The following is a 21,261-nucleotide window of genomic DNA, read 5'->3' as shown; positions in this document are numbered from 1 at the left end:
GGTGGCTCCCGGCAGGAATGGCTTAGAAGGAAGCCTGGCAACCCTGATTCCACGCCCTCTGTCAAGAAAACGAGGTAGAATAAGCCTCAGTCTCCCATACTATCAGTGACCCAGTAACCGAGGGGCCACCGCCCTGCACAGCCACTGGGAGGTGATGGGACTGTAGCAAGTGCAGGACGGTGGAGATCCACGGCCACAGAGGGCCCCAGGGAGGGCTCTCCTGCTTCCCTTCTCTCCGAGAACCTCTAATCTGTCTGTTGGTTTAGGGGAGGCCCACCCAACTTGCCACCAATGGCACCCAAGCCCTCCACAGGCTATCTGCCCCCCACCCCAGGAAACCCTCCCTGGGCTTGTGGGCTTCCAAAAGGAGAAAGTCCCTGAACAGGAAAATCAATCAAATTTAAGTCAATGGCTTGCAAAATGTATGGCAAAAAGCAGGAAGTTCAAGCCAGGAGACCCCACGTCAAAATTGCCTCTTACCAGCCCAGAATTTGTGAGAGAAAAAACTTTAACTTGGTGTCTTCATTGGCAAAATTAGTGAAGTGGAAAGAAGCTATTTCCCAGGATTGTGGTGAAGATTAAATAAAGTAATATCTAGTACAAAGTAGAAGATCCATAACATCTTGTTTGACAGACCCCTGCGTGTTATTTTTTAAATTTTATTTTCTTTTACAATGCATTAAACTATAGTTGATTTACAATATTGTGTTAGTTTCAGGTGTACACCTTCAGATTCTTTTCCATTATAGGTTATTACAAGATATTGAATACAGCTTCATGTGCCATACAGTAGATCCTTATATATCTATTTTATGTACAGTAGTGTGTATCTATTAACCCCATACTCCTAATTTATCCCTGCCCCTCCTTTCCCCTTTGGTAACCATAAGTTTGTTTTCTACATCTGTGAGTCTATTTCTATCTTGTATACAGATCCATTTGTATTATTTTTTAGATCCCGCATATAAGTGACATCCTATGATATTTGTCTTTCTCTGCCTGACTTACTTCACTTAGTATGATGCTGTCTAGATACATTCATGTTGCTGCAAATGGCAATATTTTGGGACCACTGCATTTCAGAGCTGGGAAGCTGGGGCAGGAGGATGATGGAGGCAGAGTGGAGAGGGCACCTCTGTTGACTCGGGGGCATTCCCATTCATCCAAGGATCTTTGAGCTCTAAAAAGCCACCCCCGATCTTCCTGTGGGTTTGCAAGTGTCTGCTCGGTTTATTCAGAATGTGGCATCTTGCATGAACTGATGCCAGCTCCACCGTGGGGCAGAGGCCCCGCTCCCTGACATCGCGGATGCACGCTTCCTTGTGTGGCAATCTCCTCCACACCCTCGGTTTCTGGGCTCCGGAGGCAGAGGCTGTCCTGGCAGGGTTTGACACACCAGTGATTTACGTCTCCATTGCCAGGAGAGGCCAAGAAGCGGTCGGCCTTTTACGTGCTCAAACAAGCAGTTTGCTACCGTGTCTGTTCTCTGGTTTCGTGGTGCTGCTGAATGCTTCAGAGATGCAGCCACCCAGCCACCTCTCCCAAGGCCAGGACTGAGGACTTTCCAGCCATCTCTCCTCCTACTTCCAACCTTTCACCTTCCACCAGGCTGAATTCATGGCAACAAATACTTAGTCACTGTTGTGTCCCTGTCCCCAGCACAGCACTGAAGAGTTCAGTTGAAATGGACTCAATTTGTTGGCATTTCATAGAGGTTTAAATACTCAACATTTTCCATGAGACTCCAAAGCAGCCCCAGGAACTGGGCGTCTGTGTTTGCACATGAGGCCTCCACAGTCGTGGCCAGGCTCCTACGGAGGGTGCTGGCTTTGCGGCAGGCAGCTCGGTTCTCCTAGTGTGCATTTTTAAGGTCTGCAAATACATCTCCGCTCTATACAGATGTCCCCAACTAAAATTGCAGTTGGAGTTTGACAGTGGGTTTGGAGGAATTCAGAACAGGAAAGAGTGTGGAGTTATTCATTCACTTGCTGAATTTCCACTCATGCCAAATGCTCTGGACACAAGGATGATGAAGTCATGGTTCCAGCCTCCCAAGCTTGTGTGAGGCCGCACAGCCTGTAAATAGGGCAGCTGGGCCTAGAAGGCAGGTCCCCTGACTCCTCGGTCACTGCATTTGCATTGTGGTACACAAGCTCTATAATCCAGCCCTGCTCATTGGTGGAGGATGAACAGAAGCACCCACACCTCGTGCTGAGATATTCGTTCGTTCGTTCATTCATTCATTCATTCATTCATACATTTGTTAGTTAAACAACTATTTAAGGAGTGTCTCCTATGCGCCTGACATTGTTCTAGGCAGTGCTGTGTGAACAGCACAGCCTCCTGTGGAACATGGAACAGCACAGCCTCCTGTGGAACATGGAACAGATGGGACCCAGCCTCCTGGAGCTAAGACCTAGTATGCAGAGAGACATGAAATAATTACAGAAAAATTCCCAACTGCAAATGTGGTGTTATGTTGAACAAGTATTATGATGAGAGTAAAATAGGGAAACTTCATTTGGATTAGTAAGTCCACCAAGGCCTCTCTGAGGAAGTGCTGGACACGTGAGCTGAGACCTGAAGGTTAAGTAGTAAGTGAGGTGGAAATTGGTGGGGTTGGGGAGAGTAGTGGGGGGGGGGGCAGTGGAGGAGGGAAAGGGAGCATGAACCAGGCAGGGGAAGATGTGCAGAGTAAGGAAAGAGCTTGACCCTTTGGAGGACTTGAAAGAGGTAGACAGGTCCAGATGATGTAGGGCCTTGTAAGCCGTGGAATGGATTGTGGATTTTAAGGAACTAAAATGAGCAGACAGTAAGGGGTTTTAGGTAAAGGAGGGATGTGATCAGATCTGAACTTTGGAATGGTTGCTCTTGATACCATGGAGGGAAATGGATTGGAAGGGGGCAAGGGTGAAACCAAAACTAGTTAGGAGCTGGCTGCGGGAGTCCAGGCAGAAGGTGCTATGATGGCCTAGGGGTAGCAGTGGAGATCTGGGAAGGGCGTGGATAACAGTAAAAACAGCAGCAAACAGAGCTTCTGCCATAATAAGGACGTAGTCACAAGGATTGCTGCCCTTGTCAGGCAGCAATCTGGCATCTCAGGACCTTGTAAAGACCAAGATAACAGGCAGTGCAGAGTGCCCTTTATTGAGCTTAGGAACTGAGCTAAGCATTTTACATACATTACCCCGTTGGTATTACTATTATCTACCATCATCCCACTTTTATAGATAAGGACCTCAAGCCTCAGAGAGGTCAAGTAACTTGCCCAAGTCAAACAGTGAATGTTGGTCAGTTCGACTCTGGAAACAACAGTCATTTTTTTTGAAATTGACGTATGGTTGATGTATAATGTTGTGTTAGTTTCTGGTATACAGCAAAGTGATTCAGTTATATGTATTGATATATACATATATATTATTTTTCATATTCTTCTCCACTATGGTTTATTTTAAGATATTGAATATGGTTCCCTGTGCTAGACAGTAGGACCCTGTTGTTTATCTATTTTACATGTAGTGGTGTATATCTGTTAATCCCAAATTCCTAATTTATCCCTCCCGCTTCCCCTTCAGTAACCATGAGTTTGTTTTCTATCTATGTCTGTGAGTCTGTGGAACCCACACTCTTAAGCACTCTGTGGCCTTGTCTCCATTGACTTGTCCCTGTCGGTCTCAGAAAGGACCTTGTTAGGGGGCGTCAGCAGTACCACGTCTGTCTGGAATCACAGCTAAAATAACCAAACAAACACCAAATCATAATAGTTACTGCCGTATCATCTTCCCGCTTCATTCCCTACTCCCCTAACCGGGGTATCGGAAAATTCACTGACGTCTTTACAGCTTTCTCAAGCCTCCCTTCTTTTCCTCATCAGTAAATGGAGCAATCTCCTAGAGCTGACTGCAAAAAAAATTAGGTCAATAACATCAAAGAAAATTGGATTCCCATTTGGCTTCAAAGCAAGAACTTTATCTCTCCTTCGCAACCGTACCCACTGAAGTCACACCCCAAACAATGCCTATTCTTCACCTTGGATATCACCACAGGTTATTTGACCTAATGTCTGGTGTAGCAAACATTAGGTGTAGCAGCACTAAGGTTGCCCTGGTGATAACCCCAGAAACTCTGGAACCAAGTCAAGAAGCGTCACAACCTAGCTCTTACCGTCTGCTCGGCACAGCTCCAACTTTCCTTTTCCTCGATGCCCTCCTTGCCTCAGAAGTCCCATCTCCAGCTTCCAATATCTTGGTTTCGGAGCTTGTCTCTCCCTGGCCCCAGTCGAGGCAGGCCCACCCTCCTAGCCAAGGGTGGCCCTCAGGAGTTTGGCTACCTTTTGCCACAGCAGTGTTCACACTGCCCAGGCTGCAGCCGTCGTGTTGGTCTCCTGACCCCGGGACCACTGTGACAGTCACAGGAGAAATTGATACCATTTCACCCTCTCTCAGCAAAAGGGACCAAAGACTAGGGGATGGGAACACATGAATTCATTCATTCAGCGGATGTCTATGAAGTAATTCCCATATGCCAGCCATCGTTCTAGGTGCTGGAGATATCTTGAGATCAGTTATCCTAAGGGCATTTTGAGTTAGCATCTTTCCTCATCATGAATTCTAGGAACAATGGAGGAAAGATACCCAGCAGACACAACAGTGGTCACAGTTTCTGCTTCCTCTAACAGCAGGAACACAAACACAGCCACCAGCTCCATTGTCACCTGTCACAGTTCCTATAGCAGGGGCTCCAACAGCCATCACATCCATTACCTAACACCCACCCATCATCCCTGAGGGACAGCTCTGGGAAGTCTCCAGCTCCCAAATCCTGACCACAGAGGGGCAGAAGCCTGAAATCACCCACAGACCAGGAACCTTTCAGAAATTTCAGCCTTTGGTCACCAAGAATGTCTGAGAGGATGACAGTCTTCATCCTTGATCCTGGGAAGTGCAGACCCAGCTCTCTGTGAGCAGCAGTTTCTACACCCTCCTTCCTCCTCTGTGGGAGGGGCTGAGGCTGCATCCCGTTGAAGATGGGGGGCTACGCCGATTCTGAGGCCATGCTATGCCGGGAGACAAATGGCCCTGGTCTCCCGGCATAGCATGGCAAGGAGGGTGGTTCTGCCCCTTTCCTCCAACTTCTTCACAATTTTCAGGGCACCTGCCACCCACCTGTGAGTCAACTTTCTCTTCAAGGTGAATCTTGCCGTTGGGTGGTTTCCTTGGCTCTATGTTGCCCTAGGCACAGCCCAGTGAAGAGCCCCACAGATCAGGAAATAACAGCAGCAAAGTGAAACTTTGTGGGTGAAATGGCATATGGGTTCCTCACCTCCAGTTCCAAGAATAACTCAAGACAAACAGACCAGGCACGAAGAAGAAGCCTCTGGCCACAATGCACGTCAGCAAGACACAGGCTTTGTTTTGTTTTCTCCTCAGGGAGTGACGTCACCACTATGTGGGAACGCTATCTCCCACTATCTCACCACTTCTGCCACCACTCCTTCACCTGAGTCAACAACACACCCGTCACCGCCTCATACCTCTGGAGTCACCAGAGGGCCACACAGGAGAAATGAGGCCTGTCAGCACCATCACGCTGGCCGTCCCCGCAGCCCTGAGAGCACAGGGGCAAGAGCTGGCCATCTCCCACCGGACACAGTTCAAGGGGAGAAGAATAACGGCCTTGCGGGGAGACCTCTGACTGCAGTGGTAGCAGAGAAATCCATGGAGGGTTCCAGGACTCCGAGTGAGGAATGCTCCACCTCAGTGCCAGCTCTGACGCCCTCACTGTCCTTAGATGCAGGTTCCTCCTCTGGAAGAACTTCTTTAAAACTATCCATTTTAGGTGACACGTGTCTTCTGACAGCAGTCTTATCACTGCAAGAGGTCAACAGCCATCACAACTCACTCCAACATCATCACAGACAAGGGGACACCAAGAAAATTGGCAGAAACCTCCTGGTGTCACTTGCCCCTGAAAATGTGTCAGACTTGTTCTCAGGCTCAGACCACTGCATGTGGCAGGCCAAGAGCTCAGGCAGGTCAGTCACCGTCCCTTACTTTATCTCTCCTGAGGTAGCGTTTGAAGAGCCCAAATTGTGGAGAGGCCATGCACTTGGTGACAGCCCCACAGCTGAGCCCTGTCCCTCACAAGGTATGCAATGTTGGGCAAGTCACTTAACCTCTCCAAGTCTCAGTTTCCTCATCTGTGAAATGGGGGTACTGTTAACTAAGAGAAGCTATAAAGCACTCCACAAATATGTGGTATCAAAATTGTTATTATTTATAGAGTGAAAATATGCCTGATGAGAGAAGTATGAAATAAATTCCTATTCCCAATGGTGTGGGTCAGTTAATCACAAGTCAGTTGACACTCAAGAACTTGATGTGAAGACAGTATCTCCACAGAAACTGCCAACAGGGTAGAAATGCCTGGGTAAGAGGGATTCCTCATTACAGAAACCATTCTGCAGTGCAGACAGAGCCACTGACAAGACTCTCAAACACTCTTCTCAGCCACAACCAGAGGAAGATCAGCCAGCACCAAGTGGCCTCCCTCTGAGGACCCTGGTTTCCTTGTCAGTAGTGAGAGGATGACAGGACCAATTCCAGCCACCAGTCTCCATGGCTCTGATAAAAAAATGAGACCCTGCCCTCAGGATCCAAGCAGCTGCCTTCTAGGGCAGGCAATCCAGGTGTTTTCTAAAGCGATCCCTGCTACGGAGGCGATAGTAGAAATTCCCCTTCCTGGTCCCCATAGCTGAAGATCAGCCCAGCAGTGGTGTGATGGAAGCTAAGAGTCAGGGTGGGAAATGGAGGAATCAGGAAGAGCAGTTAAGAGGTGGCTGCAAGAGTTAATGAGGATAACACAGCAAAGTGAACAGGAGACAGTGTGGGAGAAATACAGTAATTTGGAGGAATAATAGTTGGTCCCAAACTCTGTTGCTGGCAACAAGGAAGAGGAAGGAATCAAAGATGACTCAGGGATTTCTGGCCTGAATATCTGAATATCTTCAGTTAACTGAAGTTACAATTAACCTAAGGAACGTGTTGGGAGGAAAGAATCTTTCAGCTTCTGTGAGGGCAATACTGTGCAAATACCAAAGGGACACTGGTCAGGGAGAGACTATTGAGGTAGATGCTCAATAAATGTTTGTTGAATGAGTGAATGGATGGTGCCAAATTTTACAGAAATTAATGGGAACAGAGAAGAAAATTTGTTTTGGTGCTTAGGAAGGAGTTTTCTGGTAACTCTGGAGGAAAGTGTTTTCAGCAAGGTGACTGAGGTGGAGGAGAGAGTGTAAGGAGTAGATGATAAAGAACATGTGGAGAGTGTAGACCCCTCTGTCAGGATGCTCATCTGAAATGACAGATAGGGATGTGGAGGACACAATATGGATGAGAGACTTTTATTTTAGGTCAAGAAAGACCTGGGCATGAGAGTCAGGAGAAGAGAAGGAGCAATGCACAAAAAGACCCTCAGACAGAGAGAAGTGATGGACTAAGCCATCTGAGGGGGGAAGGAGGAAACAGACAGGGCACTGGGCATGTGTACGTGCATGCGTGTACACAGCCTTTCAGTGAAGACTTAGCCTTTCTTTTTAGGTAGAATAAGGTACCTGGTGAAGACAGAGACATCTCCTGGTGGAGAGGTTCTTGGGACATTGAAGGAGATCAAGTTAGATGGCTTTGGTCTTTTCAGTGAAGTAGAAGGTAAAGTGTCATAGAGAAAGGAGAGAGAGGACGGGAGAGGAGAGGAGGGAAGGGGAGGGGAGAGGAAAGGAGAGGAGAGGAGAAACATATTTCTCTCAAATATCAACTCTCCACAGTCAAATCCTCAGCTCTCTGCTCTGCAAATATATTACGTATTTGGCCAGGGTGAGAATGACGTGCTTCCGCTGTCTAACAATCTGATGAAAACTGAAAAGCCTGACTTGAGTTCTGCTAAAAGACAAGGTCAGTTCATTCCAGCAAAGCTTGAGCAGCAAGAATAAGGCTGGGAATATTCTTTAGAACAAAGCGTGGTCAAGACCCCCAATATCTGTGGCTTCAGTAAGGTGGTTTTAGCTTACAAAAAAATGTTAAGAGCAGATACTATCATTTTAAGGACGGTGTTTCTTCATTTTTTTTCTTTTTTTTTTTTTTTGCGGTATGTGGGCCTCTCACTGTTGCGGCCTCACCCATTGTGGAGCACAGGCTCCGGACGTTCAGGCTCAGCTGCCATGGCTCATGGGCCTAGCCGCTTCACGGCATGTGGGATCTTCCCGGACCGGGGCACGAACCCGTGTCCCCTGCATCGGCAGGCGGACTCTCAACCACTGTGCCACCAGAGAAGCCCCATTAAGGACGGTGTTTCTTAAAATGTGGCCCATAGACCACCTGTATCAGAATCACCCTGGGCACATGTTAAAATGCAGGTTTCTGGGGCTTCCCTGGTGGCACAGTGGTTGAGAGTCCGCCTGCCAATGCAGGAGACACGGGTTCGAGCCCTGGTCTGGGAAGATCCCACATGCCGCGGAGCAACTAAGCCCGTGCGCCACAACTACTGAGCCTGTGCCCTAGAGCCTTCGAGCCACAGCTACTGAAGCCCATGCGCCTAGAGCCCGTGCTCCACAACAACAGAAGCCACCGCAATGAGAACCCGCACACAGCAATGAAAACCCAACGCAGCCATAAATAAATAAACAAATAAATAATAAAATTTTTTTTAAAAATGCAGGTGTCTGGATCCCACCCCACACATGGGGAATCGGAAGTGGTGGTAGGACCCAGAACGTATCCTTACAAGCTCCCGCAGGGATTTGGATGCACCCTATCTTTTGAGAACCACTTTCTTACCGATAACAACTTCTCTATAGCCTTCCTCCCTCACCAGGATTTCGTGCCTAAGAATAACCTACTCAAGTTTAGCAGGTTGGGTTATCTGCAAATTGTTTTCATAAATAGCTGAATAATCTGTTGAAGGAGCGTCTTAAGACATTGTTTAAATGGTGGTGAAAGACAAATACAATACTGTAGTTTTGATGTAACTAATGCTAATCTCTTCCTTCTAATAACGAGCCCTACAGATTTAGAAACTTGTTAAGACTGCACCTAACAGTAAAACTCTTGTCATCAACGTGAAGGGGCTCACTTGCCTTCTTATACGCTGGAAAAGGACACTCTAATCAACTCAGCCCATGGTTAGCAAGTTCTTTAAAGATTCAAACGGACACAGCCCTGTTTGACAATATCTAAAATTGGTACTGCCAAAACAAGATTTTTCTCAAAGGGAGAGGGTATTGGGAAACATGTACTTGCTCATATACTGCCAGTGGGACTGTACATTGGCACAGCTTTTCTGCAAAGAAATTTGGCAGTACGTATTAATGACATGAAGACTTTTATAACAGCATTAACCAGTAATTCCACTTACAGAAATTTATGTTGAGACAATGAGCTGAAATAATGAAAACAAAACAAAATATCATACAGAAAGATAGTCATCAAAGCTTTATTTATAGTAAACAGCCTAAGTGTCAAACAGTAAGTTAATTATGGGAATATTATTTGATGTAAAAAGGTGATGTCCAATGTTCCACAAGGGACACAGACTCTCTCCGTCTCTTTCTCTCTCTCTCTTTCTCTCTCTCTCTCTCTCTCTCTCACCACCCCCACACACACACCCACACACACACACTAGCAACACATGGAACAAGCATAAAATAAGGTTTATTAAGGAAAAACTTCCAAGCAAAGTGCACATGCTCCCTGAGCTCTCATTATTTCACAGACAGGGGGTTATAGCAGGACACAATGGAGGAAGTGTTCTAGGAGAAAGACCTGCCCCTGTGCTGCTGCTGTTTGTAGGGAAATGGGAATGGTAACAATGCAGGTTTTCAGGTTGAGGGAATGGCTTTGTTTGGAAAGGGGACCTCCAGAGCTCAGCCAGTGGTGTTTATGTAAAACACCCAAGATCTTGCTGTTGACATTAGCTGGCCCAATCCCCCTGAGCCAGCTCTTCCATGCCTACAAAAGGAGGAAGAGAAAGAACTACCATCAGAGACAGAAAAGATTTGTCTTTCTTCAGGCTATCTGTACAAAGAATAAAAGCATGAAGAAATGCTTATATCAGGTAAAATTTTTAAAAAGAATGCAAAGTTATATATGCTAGGTAACTTGAACTATATATTTTTTAAAACATAGGAAAAATCCTGGAAGGACACATAACAATGTGATTGTCTGGGGAGTGAGATTATGAAGTTTTGGTCTTTCAAGATCTATAGTTTACAATTTTTATATAATGAGTATGTCTTCTTTAATATATTTCAATATTGTATAATTTTGTCCATAAAGATTAAGCACATCTTTTGTTGGATTTATTCTTATGTACTTTATATTTGTCACTATCAAAAACACTACCACCAAAAAAATTTTTTTTGCTGATGTATAGGAATGCAGTCATTTAAAAATTTTTTGGTCATATATGTAAAATTTGTTAATGATTTATAAACTTAGGTAGTTTTCTATGTAAACAATTATATCATCTGCAAATAATCACACATTTATTTCTTCCTTTCCATACCAAAAAGAACTTCTCTATACCTTCATACCTTTGTTTATTTTTCTTATCTTATTGCACTGGCTAGACCTCCAGCCTGATGTCAAATAGAAGTTGTTATAGCTGGCATCCTGGACTCATTCTGAATTTTAAAGGAAATATTTCCAATGTTTTATCTTTAAGTATGATGTTTACTACAGGGTTTTATTGATATTGTTGAGCAGGTTAAGGAAGTTCACTTCTATTTTTAGTTTGCTAGGAATTTTAACAGGGATGAGTATTGAATTTTATCAAATAGTTTTTCTGCATCTGTTGTGACGATCATGTTTTCCCTTCCTTCTGTTTATATGATGATTTATATACTTTAATAAAGTTTTATGTTTTTCTTGTATTTCTGGTTTAAACAGCTTGATCATGATATAATTTTTTATAAATCCAATATTGAACTTGGCTTGCTAATATTTTGTTTAAGACATTTCCATCCATACTATTACTGAGATTTACTGATCTATAGTTTTCCTTTCTTATACTGTCTTTGCATCTTGGTATTATACTAACCTTACAAAATTAGTTGTAGAGCATTCCCTCTTTTACTAAACTCTGGAAGAGTTTGTATAAATTGAAATTATCTATTCCTTGAATGTCTGGTGAAAATTGCCTATAAAATCATCTCGACCTACATTTTGTGAGGGATGGACTTTTTCACTTTTAACTGATGATTCAGTTTGGAATAGTTTATATTCAGATTTCCTATTTTTTTCTCAATTACTTTTCTTTTTTTCTTTTTTAATTAATTTATTTATTTTGGCTGTGTTGGGTCTTTGTTACTGCACGTGGGCTACTCTTCCTTGCAGTTCACGGGCTTCTCACAGCGGTGGCTTCTCTTGTTGCGGACATGGGCTCTAGGCACGTGGGCTTCAGTAGTTGTGGCTCATGGGCTTAGTTGCTCTGCTGTATGTGGGATCTTCCCGGACCAGGGCTCGAACCAAAGTCCCCTGCATTGGCAGGTGGATTCTTAACCACTGCACCACCAGGGAAGTCCTCAATTACCTTTCTTTTCAATTTTTTAAATTGTGGTAAAATACACATACATAAAATTTACTATCTTTACTGTTTTTGAGTGACATTAAATACATTTATAATGTTGTGGTACCGTCACCACCATCCATCTCCAGAATTCTTTTCATCCGTAAAACTGAAAGTCTATACCCACTAAACAATAACTCCCCACTTCCCTCTGCCCCCCAGCCCTTGGCAACTGCCATTCTACTTTCTGTCTCAATTTTGACAAGCCTAAGTACCTCATATAAGTGGAATCATACAATATTTATCTTTTCGTGACTTGCTTATTTCACTTAGCATAACATCCTCAAGATTTGTCCATGTTGTAGCATATGTCAGAATTTTGTTCCTTTTTAAGGCTGAATAATATTCCATTGTACGTATATATCACATTTGCTTATCAACTTATCTATCAATAAATGTTGTCTGGGTTTGGTATCAGGGTAATTCTGGCCTAAAAGAATGAGTTAGAAAGTGTTCCTGCCTCTTCAATTTATTGGAAAGGTTTGAGAAGGATTGGTGTTAGTTTTTCTTTAAGTGTTTGGTAGAATTCACCAGTGAAGCCATCAGGTCCAGTGCTTTTCTTTGTTGGTTCAATCTCCTTATGAGTTGTAAGTCTGTTTAGATTTTCTATTTCTTCATTATTTCCTTCCTTTTGCTAACTGTGTGTCTATTTTGTCTTCAAAAAAACAACTTTTGGCCTTATTCTGTTTTCAATTGTTTTTCTATCACTAAGTCCTGTTCTTTATATATATATATAAATTTATTTATTTATTTACTTTTATTTTTTTAAATTTTACTTTTGGCTGCATTAGGTCTTCATTGCTGTGTGCGGGCTTTCTCTAGTTTGGTGAGCAGGAGCTACTCTTCGTTGCGGTGTGCAGGCTTCTCATTGCAGTGGCTTCTCTTGTTGCAGAGCATGGGCTCTAGGCATGCAGGCTCAGTAGTTGTGGCCCATGGGCTCTAGAGCACAGGCTCAGTAGTTGTGGCGTGTGGGCTTAGTTGCTCCATGGCATGTGGGATCTTCCTGGACCAGGGCTCGAACCCATGTCTCCTGCATTTGTAGGTGGATTCTTAACCACTGCACCAGCAGGGAATTCCTGCTGTTCTTAATTATATTGTTCATTCAGCTTTCTTTTTCTTTCTTCTTTCTGATTTTTTCTAGTCCACCTTTTCACTGAGGGTTCCAGCTTTATGCAGAAGATACTCAATTTACAGTGTCCTGATCTAAGATTCTGTCTCCTTTCCCTATGAAGCCCTTAAATCCCCTAACTCTAGATCTCAGAAATACATGCATATCTTGCGAGAGCACTTACTTATCCTCTTAGTTTTCAACTCCTTCACTCCTGAGTGTCTCCCTCTCTTTCTTCTGTTCTCAGTTCAGCATTCAGACAACACTTATTACACATTATTTGTCATTTGCAGGTTTTGTAAAGACTTATCTCTTCTGCCATATTGCTGGAAATGGAGCTGTACTACTTTTATAAACAAAAAAATCTTTACTTAAAAAATTGGGCTGTGCAGTCATGAAACTTTTGCTGCTGATACTGATTTTAGCAGAGGTGATGTAGGCTCTGACAAGATTTAATTGCCAAGAATCTATAATAAGTTTAGTAAGTTTGGCATGTAAATAGCTTCTGTCTGGTGACTCAAAGCCAGATGACAGAGTGTTGCTTTTATTTATGTTTTTAGGAAAATAAAATAAGCCTAATAATAATTGCATAGTGTATGTTTTCCAATCCAAACCTTATCTAGAGAAACCAAGTTTTGGAACTTTACTGAGGAGAGAGAAGGTATAGAATATGGAGTCCTACAAACAAATCTACTCATAATTCTGAATAAAGGAAGTCCCCTTTTAAAGTCTAAGCAGAGTCATTTTGGGTTAAATAGGAACCCAAGGACTTTCCAACACAGCTCTGCAGCTCAATCCATGCATTTGTCCATACCAACTTAGAAGCGTAATTAGTACTATTAGGACTGTAATTAGTTACTATTAATAAATAGTAGGTGAGTCACTTTCTTTTTAACAAATTAGAGCTGATTCATAGTCATTCTCACTCAAAAGTCTAAATTGCTTTCTTTTTAAAAAATATTTTATGGAAGTATAGTTGATTTATGATGTTGTATTAATTTCTGCTGTACAGCAAATTGACTCAGTTATACATATATATTCTTTTTCATATTCTTTTCCGCTATGGTTTATCACAGGATATTGAATATAGTTCCCTTTACTACACAGTAGGACCTTGTTTATCCATTAAACTGCTTTCTTAAGAAGAGAAAGTGGTGAAATTGCAGTCACCTCCAGGAACAGCACTCAAACCTAAATTCTTCTCTAGGAGTTTGTCTCACTGTGAACTATATCCCTCCAACTAGTTGTGAGCACAGAAGTTAAAATTTTTTTTGAGAACAGCAAGGGACCTAACAAAACCCAAAACGACTAAGTTCCTAAGAGGGGGAAAGACACGCTTTCTTGGTTTCTTCTTGGTTTAGAAGACTCATGGACCTTAAAGTTCAGGAGGATGGTATGTTCTCCTGGCTGACAGGGTTTGTCTGTAGCTAGTGTAAGTGCAGTCAAATATTTTAAATAAAATAAGTTGATATTTAAACATTTTTCCAGGCCAATAAATTGAAAAAAAAATTAGGTATGATCAATTAAATTAACATCATGTTATGATGTGGTCAGGGCTAGAGTATTTGTACTTACTCATTAGGTTTCTGCTAGATTGGGACAAATGTTAAAAATAAAAATTAAAAAAGGTAGGGCTTCCCTGGTGGCGCTGTGGTTGAGAATCTGCCTGCTAATGCAGGGGACACGGGTTCGAGCCCTGGTCTGGGAGGATCCCACATGCCGCGGAGCGACTAAGCCTGTGTGCCACAACTACTGAGCCTGCGTGTCTGGAGCCTGTGCTCCGCAACAAGAGAGGCCGCCATAGTGAGAGGCCTGCGCACCGCGATGAAGAGTGGCCCCCGCTTGCCACAACTAGAGAAAGCCCTCGCACAGAAACGAAGACGCAACACAGCAAAAATAAATTAATTAAAAAATTTAAAAAGGTAGAAATTTAATTTGCTTTTTAAAAAATGCTATAACACTCCTTCCCATTATGGAGTTTAAAATAGTCTGGTCACTATTCTAGTCTAATGCTGCCTTCTTTCTCATAAGGAAGATGAGTTGTTATATTCCTGAGATTTTTTTCTTAATAATTTGAAGCAGCCCTAATCAGGTTGCCTCACTCTGTGGGAATCCTGCTTTTCCATCCCTTAGCCTTTATTGTAGCATTTTTTTAAGCTTCCCTCCAAGCATGTCTAAACCTCCGACCTGGCACAAGTTTTATCGACCAGACCTAACCTGGGCTCATTTAGCCTCAGTACTGCCTGGCAACCCAGGAACGCACACACTTGGGACTCATTCATCTCCTTCTGCACAGATACTGCTTATTCTCCACAGCGAAGGAATTTGTCTTCATCTTTTGTACCTCTCAGGGCGGTCTTAAGGGAAGGAGTATTTGGTGACTTTAGCAGGAAGACTGGCCATTTCAAATCAAATAAAAAATATTAAAATTTAATCTTATTCTAAATTCCTTGAAAAAAATTGATGATGCTTTTTCATTTCAAAAACAAATTCAGGGCTTCCCTGGTGGTGCAGTGGTTGAGAGCACCTGCTGATGCAGGAGACACGGGTTCGTGCCCCGGTCCGGGAAGATCCCACATGCCGCGGAGTGGCTGGGCCCGTGAGCCATGGCCGCTGAGCCTGAGCATCCGGAGCCTGTGCTCCGCAACGGGAGAGGCCACAACAGTGAGAGGCCCGCGTACCACAAAAAAAAAAAAAAAAAAAAAAAACATATTCACTTTATAGGATTTTTAAAAAATCAGTGTATGTAGTTGGCAAATTTACTTTTGAGGTCCTGAATGTATATGTCAGAGGCCTTAACCACCTAGAGAAGCACTTTCTTCTAGATGTTAACCTTATTAATGCTCTGTTTTGAATTTGACTAATGAGGAAAAATCTCCCCCTTCAATTAAGTATTTTGAAACTGGCTACTGTCATCACCTTGGAGAAAAGAGCTCTTTTCAAAGAAAGAATAGTGTCTTAGCCTTGATGTTCATATTACTTAAGAGAACAACATCTCTTGATAAATGGAAAAGGTACTTCTATATAGAACCAAATACTGCAAAATTTTTTTAAAACTGGATTCATTGTTGTACTCAGTAACTACTGGGAAAAAATTAGTGTCAACATAAGGGTTGAATCAAAAAGAAGTTAGCTCTGCGGTTTTTTCAATAAATTTTTTTGGGAGTTGAAGATAGTTTGGGGGGAGAAATCAGACAAGGTATCTGAACTAATGTAAAATATAAAATGAAGTTAGATTGTCATCAATGAACTGCCACTATTACGCCTATCTCTTTATCACTGGGTCGAGACTTTTGTTGAGACCGTCTAGAAAAAGGGCCACACAATGACTTTCATGGGTGCTAGGCACTTTTGTCTTCCTGGACTTCTTCCTCTGATCAAAAAAAAAATTAAAAACTATACTTCATGACTGTGTTGGACTAATGCAATCAAGGCTGGATTCATTATTATATATTCATTATAATTACATTGATTTTTTTCCCTTCTGATTGTAAAAGAAATTAACATGAAAACAGTTTTATTGATCCTAAAAGGAGCTTGGGCCCCAGGCCCTGTGGCTCTATGCCTCACCTTGGGGGCTTGCTGGCAACTCTAAGGCAGTGGTGCCTTGAGAAGCATCTTGCTGAGGTTTGTTAAAAGGGGGTCAGCCTGTTCTCAGGACCTCCCACATTGTTCTAAAAACCAACAGAATTCATGCTACTCCCATTTAAAAAGAAAAATTAAGGTAGAAAGGGAAAGCTCTGGATTGTAGGTAGAGGGAACACCCACAAAGATGGTCCTCAGAGACAGTAAAATGAAATAAAAATAACTGTACATCTGAATATAAAAGAGAGTCCAGGGCTTCCATGTTGGTGCAGTGGTTAAGAATCCGCCTGCCAATGCAGGGGAAACGGGGTCGATCCCTCGTCTGGGAAGATCCCACATGTCGTGGAGCAGCTAAGCCGTGCGCCACAACTACTGAGCCTGCGCTCTAGAGCCACAATTACTGAAGCCCCATGCCTAGAGCACGTGCACCACAACAAGAGAAGCCACCACAATGAGAAACCCACACACTGCAACGAGAAACCCACACACCACAACGAAGGGTAGCACCCGCTTGCTGCAACTACAGAAAAGCCAGCGTGCAGCAATGAAGACCCAATGCAGCCAAAAAAAAAAAAAAAAAAGAGAGAGAGAGAGACCGTCCACCCAAAAAACACCCACAGTATTCCAGAGAAGAGGGAGTCACTTTTATACTTGAGTCCTCATAAATTCTCTTGTATTATTTGGTCTACTCCCAAATGCTTTATACTGAATAAACAAAGCTTTTTAAGACAGTACAAGTAGTTGACATGTACTGTCAACAGTACATGTATCTATTCATGTTAGGCATTCAAATACACAAGTTCATAATATTTCCCTTTCCTTACTCTTCAAAGAAGGTCCTGATGAGTCAGCAAAATTCTTAGGTATTTGAGATGGGGTACGAGAGAGAAATAAAGGAGGAAAAGAAGATCAGAAGATTATCACTGGGGGAGAAAATTGAAGGATTTTTAGAAATAAAATTAGGAGACAGGTGAGAAGGAAAACTGAGAGATAAGCACTAGGTTAAGGAAAAGAAAAAGAGGCTATGAAAAAGGCAGAAGGCTACTCATCTCCTTTATCATGTTTAAGAAATGTTTGTATAGGATATGCAAAAATTTGAATGTTTTTCGCTGAATGAACAGTGTGTGTATTTTAATTAAAACACTGTTCTGAGACTGCAGCTAATGGATCTTGGCTTCCATATAAGACTTATATGGGGAAGGTAGGAGTATACTGGGCCAGTTTCAATTATCATACTCACAAAATTAATGGTAATGGAGAAAATGTTAGCACAAAGACATTCATTGAAATATTATTTATGACTAGGTACCACAGTGTTGGTAGAAAACTTAGACATGGTTAAATAATAAATCCTGCAGCCATTTATTCTGAAGCCCTGTGATATAGAGTGATACATGAGCAGAAAGATTCTGTTATAGACTTTCCAGCTTCACAGAAGGAACCTCTCATCTGATGAGTCATTGTATCTTATATTTAAAGGCACTGCCCAAACAAGCACATCTGGAACAACATCTCGAATGACATCAAAGATGATGACATCACCAGCTTCAACAGACACCACTGTAATAAACACAAGGGACACAAGGCCAACTGTAATGAGTAATATCACTCCAGTGGTCTCAACAGCCTCAGTGACAGCTGGACTAGAGCAACAATCAACCTTACCCTCTTCCACCACTTCTACTGAGGAAACATCAGCATCTTCTCAGGACCACCAGGCTCAGAGCATGGAAACCACCAGAGAAACTCAAACCACCACCATCACAGATGTGACCACATCCACTCCCTCATCATCCCCACGGGGATCCACTCTTACAGAAAGCACGCCCCAGGAGACATCCTCTTCAGGTGAAACAATCACTTCTTCCCCAGGCACGGTGAGCCGCACACCTGCGACAACATCAGAAATGTTGACAACACCACCCTCAACAGACAGAAATTTCTCCCCATCTACTGGAAGCAACACGTCTCCTACAACATCAGAGATGATGACATCACCAGCTTCAACAGACACCACTGTAGAAAACACAATGGACACGTCACCAACTCTAACGAGAAATATCACTCCAGTAGCCTCAACAGTCTCAGTTAAACCTGGACTAGAGGACCAATCAACCTTACCCTCTTCCACCACTTCTACTGAGGAAACGTCAGCATCTTCTCAGGACCACCATACTCAGAGCATAGAAACCACCAGAGAAGCTCAAACCACCACCATCACAGATGTGACCACATCAACCCTCTCATCATCCCCACGGGGATCCAATCTTACAGAAGGCACGCCCCAGGAGACATCCTCTTCAGGTGAAACAACCACTTCATATCCAGCTAGTGTGAGCCGCACACCTGCAACAACATCAGAAATATTGACAACACCAACCTCAACAAACAGAAATTTCTCTCCATCTACTGGAGACAACACATCTCGAATGACATCAAAGATGATGACATCACCAGCTTCAACAGACACCACTGTAATAAACACAAGGGACACAAGGCCAACTGTAACGAGTAATATCACTCCAGTGGTCTCAACAGCCTCAGTGACAGTTGGACTAGAGCAACAATCAACCTTACACTCTTCCACCACTTCTACTGAGGAAACATCAGCATCTTCTCAGGACCACCAGGCTCAGAGCATGGAAACCACCAGAGAAACTCAAACCACCACCATCACAGATGTGACCACATCCACTCCCTCATCATCCCCACGGGGATCCACTCTTACTGAAGGCACGCCCCAGGAGACATCCTCTTCAGGTGAAACAATCACTTCTTCCCCAGGCACGGTGAGCCGCACACCTGCGACAACATCAGAAATGTTGACAACACCACCCTCAACAGACAGAAATTTCTCCCCATCTACTGGAAGCAACACGTCTCCTACAACATCAGAGATGATGACATCACCAGCTTCAACAGACACCACTGTAGAAAACACAATGGACATGTCACCAACTCTAACGAGAAATATCACTCCAGTAGCCTCAACAGTCTCAGTTAAACCTGGACTAGAGGACCAATCAACCTTACCCTCTTCCACCACTTCTACTGAGGAAACGTCAGCATCTTCTCAGGACCACCATACTCAGAGCATAGAAACCACCAGAGAAGCTCAAACCACCACCATCACAGATGTGACCACATCAACCCTCTCATCATCCCCACGGGGATCCACTCTTACAGAAGGCACGCTCCAGGAGACATCCTCATCAGGTGAAACAACCACTTCATATCCAGCTAGTGTGAGCCGCACACCTGCAACAACATCAGAAATGTTGACAACACCACCCTCAACAGACAGAAATTTCTCTCCATCTACTGGAAGCAACACGTCTCGAATGACATCAAAGATGATGACATCACCAGCTTCAACAGACACCACTGTAATAAACACAAGGGACACGTCACCAACTCTAACGAGAAATATCACTCCAGTAGCCTCAACATTCTCAGTTAAACCTGGACTAGAGCAACAATCAACCTTACCCTCTTCCACCACTTCTACTGAGGAAACGTCAGCATCTTCTCAGGACCACCAGGCTCAGAGCATGGAAACCACCAGAGAAACTCAAACCACCACCATCACAGATGTGACCACATCCACTCCCTCAGCATCCCCACGGGGATCCACTCTTACAGAAGGCACGCCCCAGGAGACATCCTCTTCAGGTGAAACAACCACTTCATATCCAGCTAGTGTGAGCCGCACACCTGCAACAACATCAGAAATATTGACAACACCAACCTCAACAAACAGAAATTTCTCTCCATCTACTGGAGACAACACATCTCGAATGACATCAAAGATGATGACATCACCAGCTTCAACAGACACCACTGTAATAAACACAAGGGACACAAGGCCAACTGTAACGAGTAATATCACTCCAGTGGTCTCAACAGCCTCAGTGACAGATGGACTAGAGCAACAATCAAGCTTACACTCTTCCACCACTTCTACTGAGGAAACATCAGCATCTTCTCAGGACCACCAGGCTCAGAGCATGGAAACCACCAGAGAAACTCAAACCACCACCATCACAGATGTGACCACATCCACTCCCTCATCATCCCCATGGGGATCCACTCTTACTGAAGGCACGCCCCAGGAGACATCCTCTTCAGGTGAAACAACCACTTCATATCCAGCTAGTGTGAGCCGCACACCTGCAACAACATCAGAAATGTTGACAACACCACCCTCAACAGACAGAAATTTCTCCCCATCTACTGGAAGCAACACGTCTCCAATGACATCAAAGATGATGACATCACCAGCTTCAACAGACACCACTGTAATAAACACAAGGGACACAAGGCCAACTGTAACGAGTAATATCACTCCAGTGGTCTCAACAGCCTCAGTGACAGCTGGACTAGAGCAACAATCAACCTTATCCTCTTCCACCACTTCTACTGAGGAAACATCAGCATCTACTCAGGACCACCAGGCTCAGAGCATGGAAACCACCAGAGAAACTCAAACCACCACCATGACAGATGTGACCACATCCACTCCCTCATCATCCCCACGGGGATCCACTGTTACTGAAGGCACGCCCCAGGAGACATCCTCTTCAGGTGAAACAACCACTTCATATCCAGCTAGTGTGAGCCGCACACCTGCAACAACATCAGAAATGTTGACAACACCACCCTCAACAGACAGAAATTTCTCCCCATCTACTGGAAGCAACACGTCTCCAATGACATCAAAGATGATGACATCACCAGCTTCAACAGACACCACTGTAGAAAACACAATGGACACGTCACCAACTCTAACGAGAAATATCACTCCAGTAGCCTCAACATTCTCAGTTAAACCTGGACTAGAGGACCAATCAACCTTACCCTCTTCCACCACTTCTACTGAGGAAACGTCAGCATCTTCTCAGGACCACCATACTCAGAGCATAGAAACCACCAGAGAAGCTCAAACCACC

At 43.6% G+C, this 21,261-nt stretch overlaps 2 protein-coding genes across 2 annotated transcripts in view; both read left to right on the top strand.

The window, feature by feature from the left end:
- The window catches only part of MUC4 (mucin 4, cell surface associated), a 58,435-nt gene that overhangs the window by 2,076 nt on the left and 35,098 nt on the right, over positions 1-21,261 (top strand).
- On the top strand, positions 17,908-20,195 carry LOC138414052 (mucin-4-like). Its single transcript, XM_069540622.1, has 4 exons — positions 17,908-18,116; positions 18,210-18,649; positions 18,728-19,242; positions 20,013-20,195. The coding sequence occupies exons 1-4, from the start codon at positions 17,908-17,910 to the stop codon at positions 20,193-20,195; spliced, it is 1,347 nt and encodes a 448-aa protein (XP_069396723.1).

This window comes from Delphinus delphis, chromosome 4 (genome assembly GCF_949987515.2).
Source record: "Delphinus delphis chromosome 4, mDelDel1.2, whole genome shotgun sequence".
Taxonomy (NCBI): domain Eukaryota; kingdom Metazoa; phylum Chordata; class Mammalia; order Artiodactyla; family Delphinidae; genus Delphinus; species Delphinus delphis.
The sequence above is the reverse complement of the archived record's forward strand: the minus strand, read 5'-3'. Positions and strand labels throughout refer to the sequence as shown.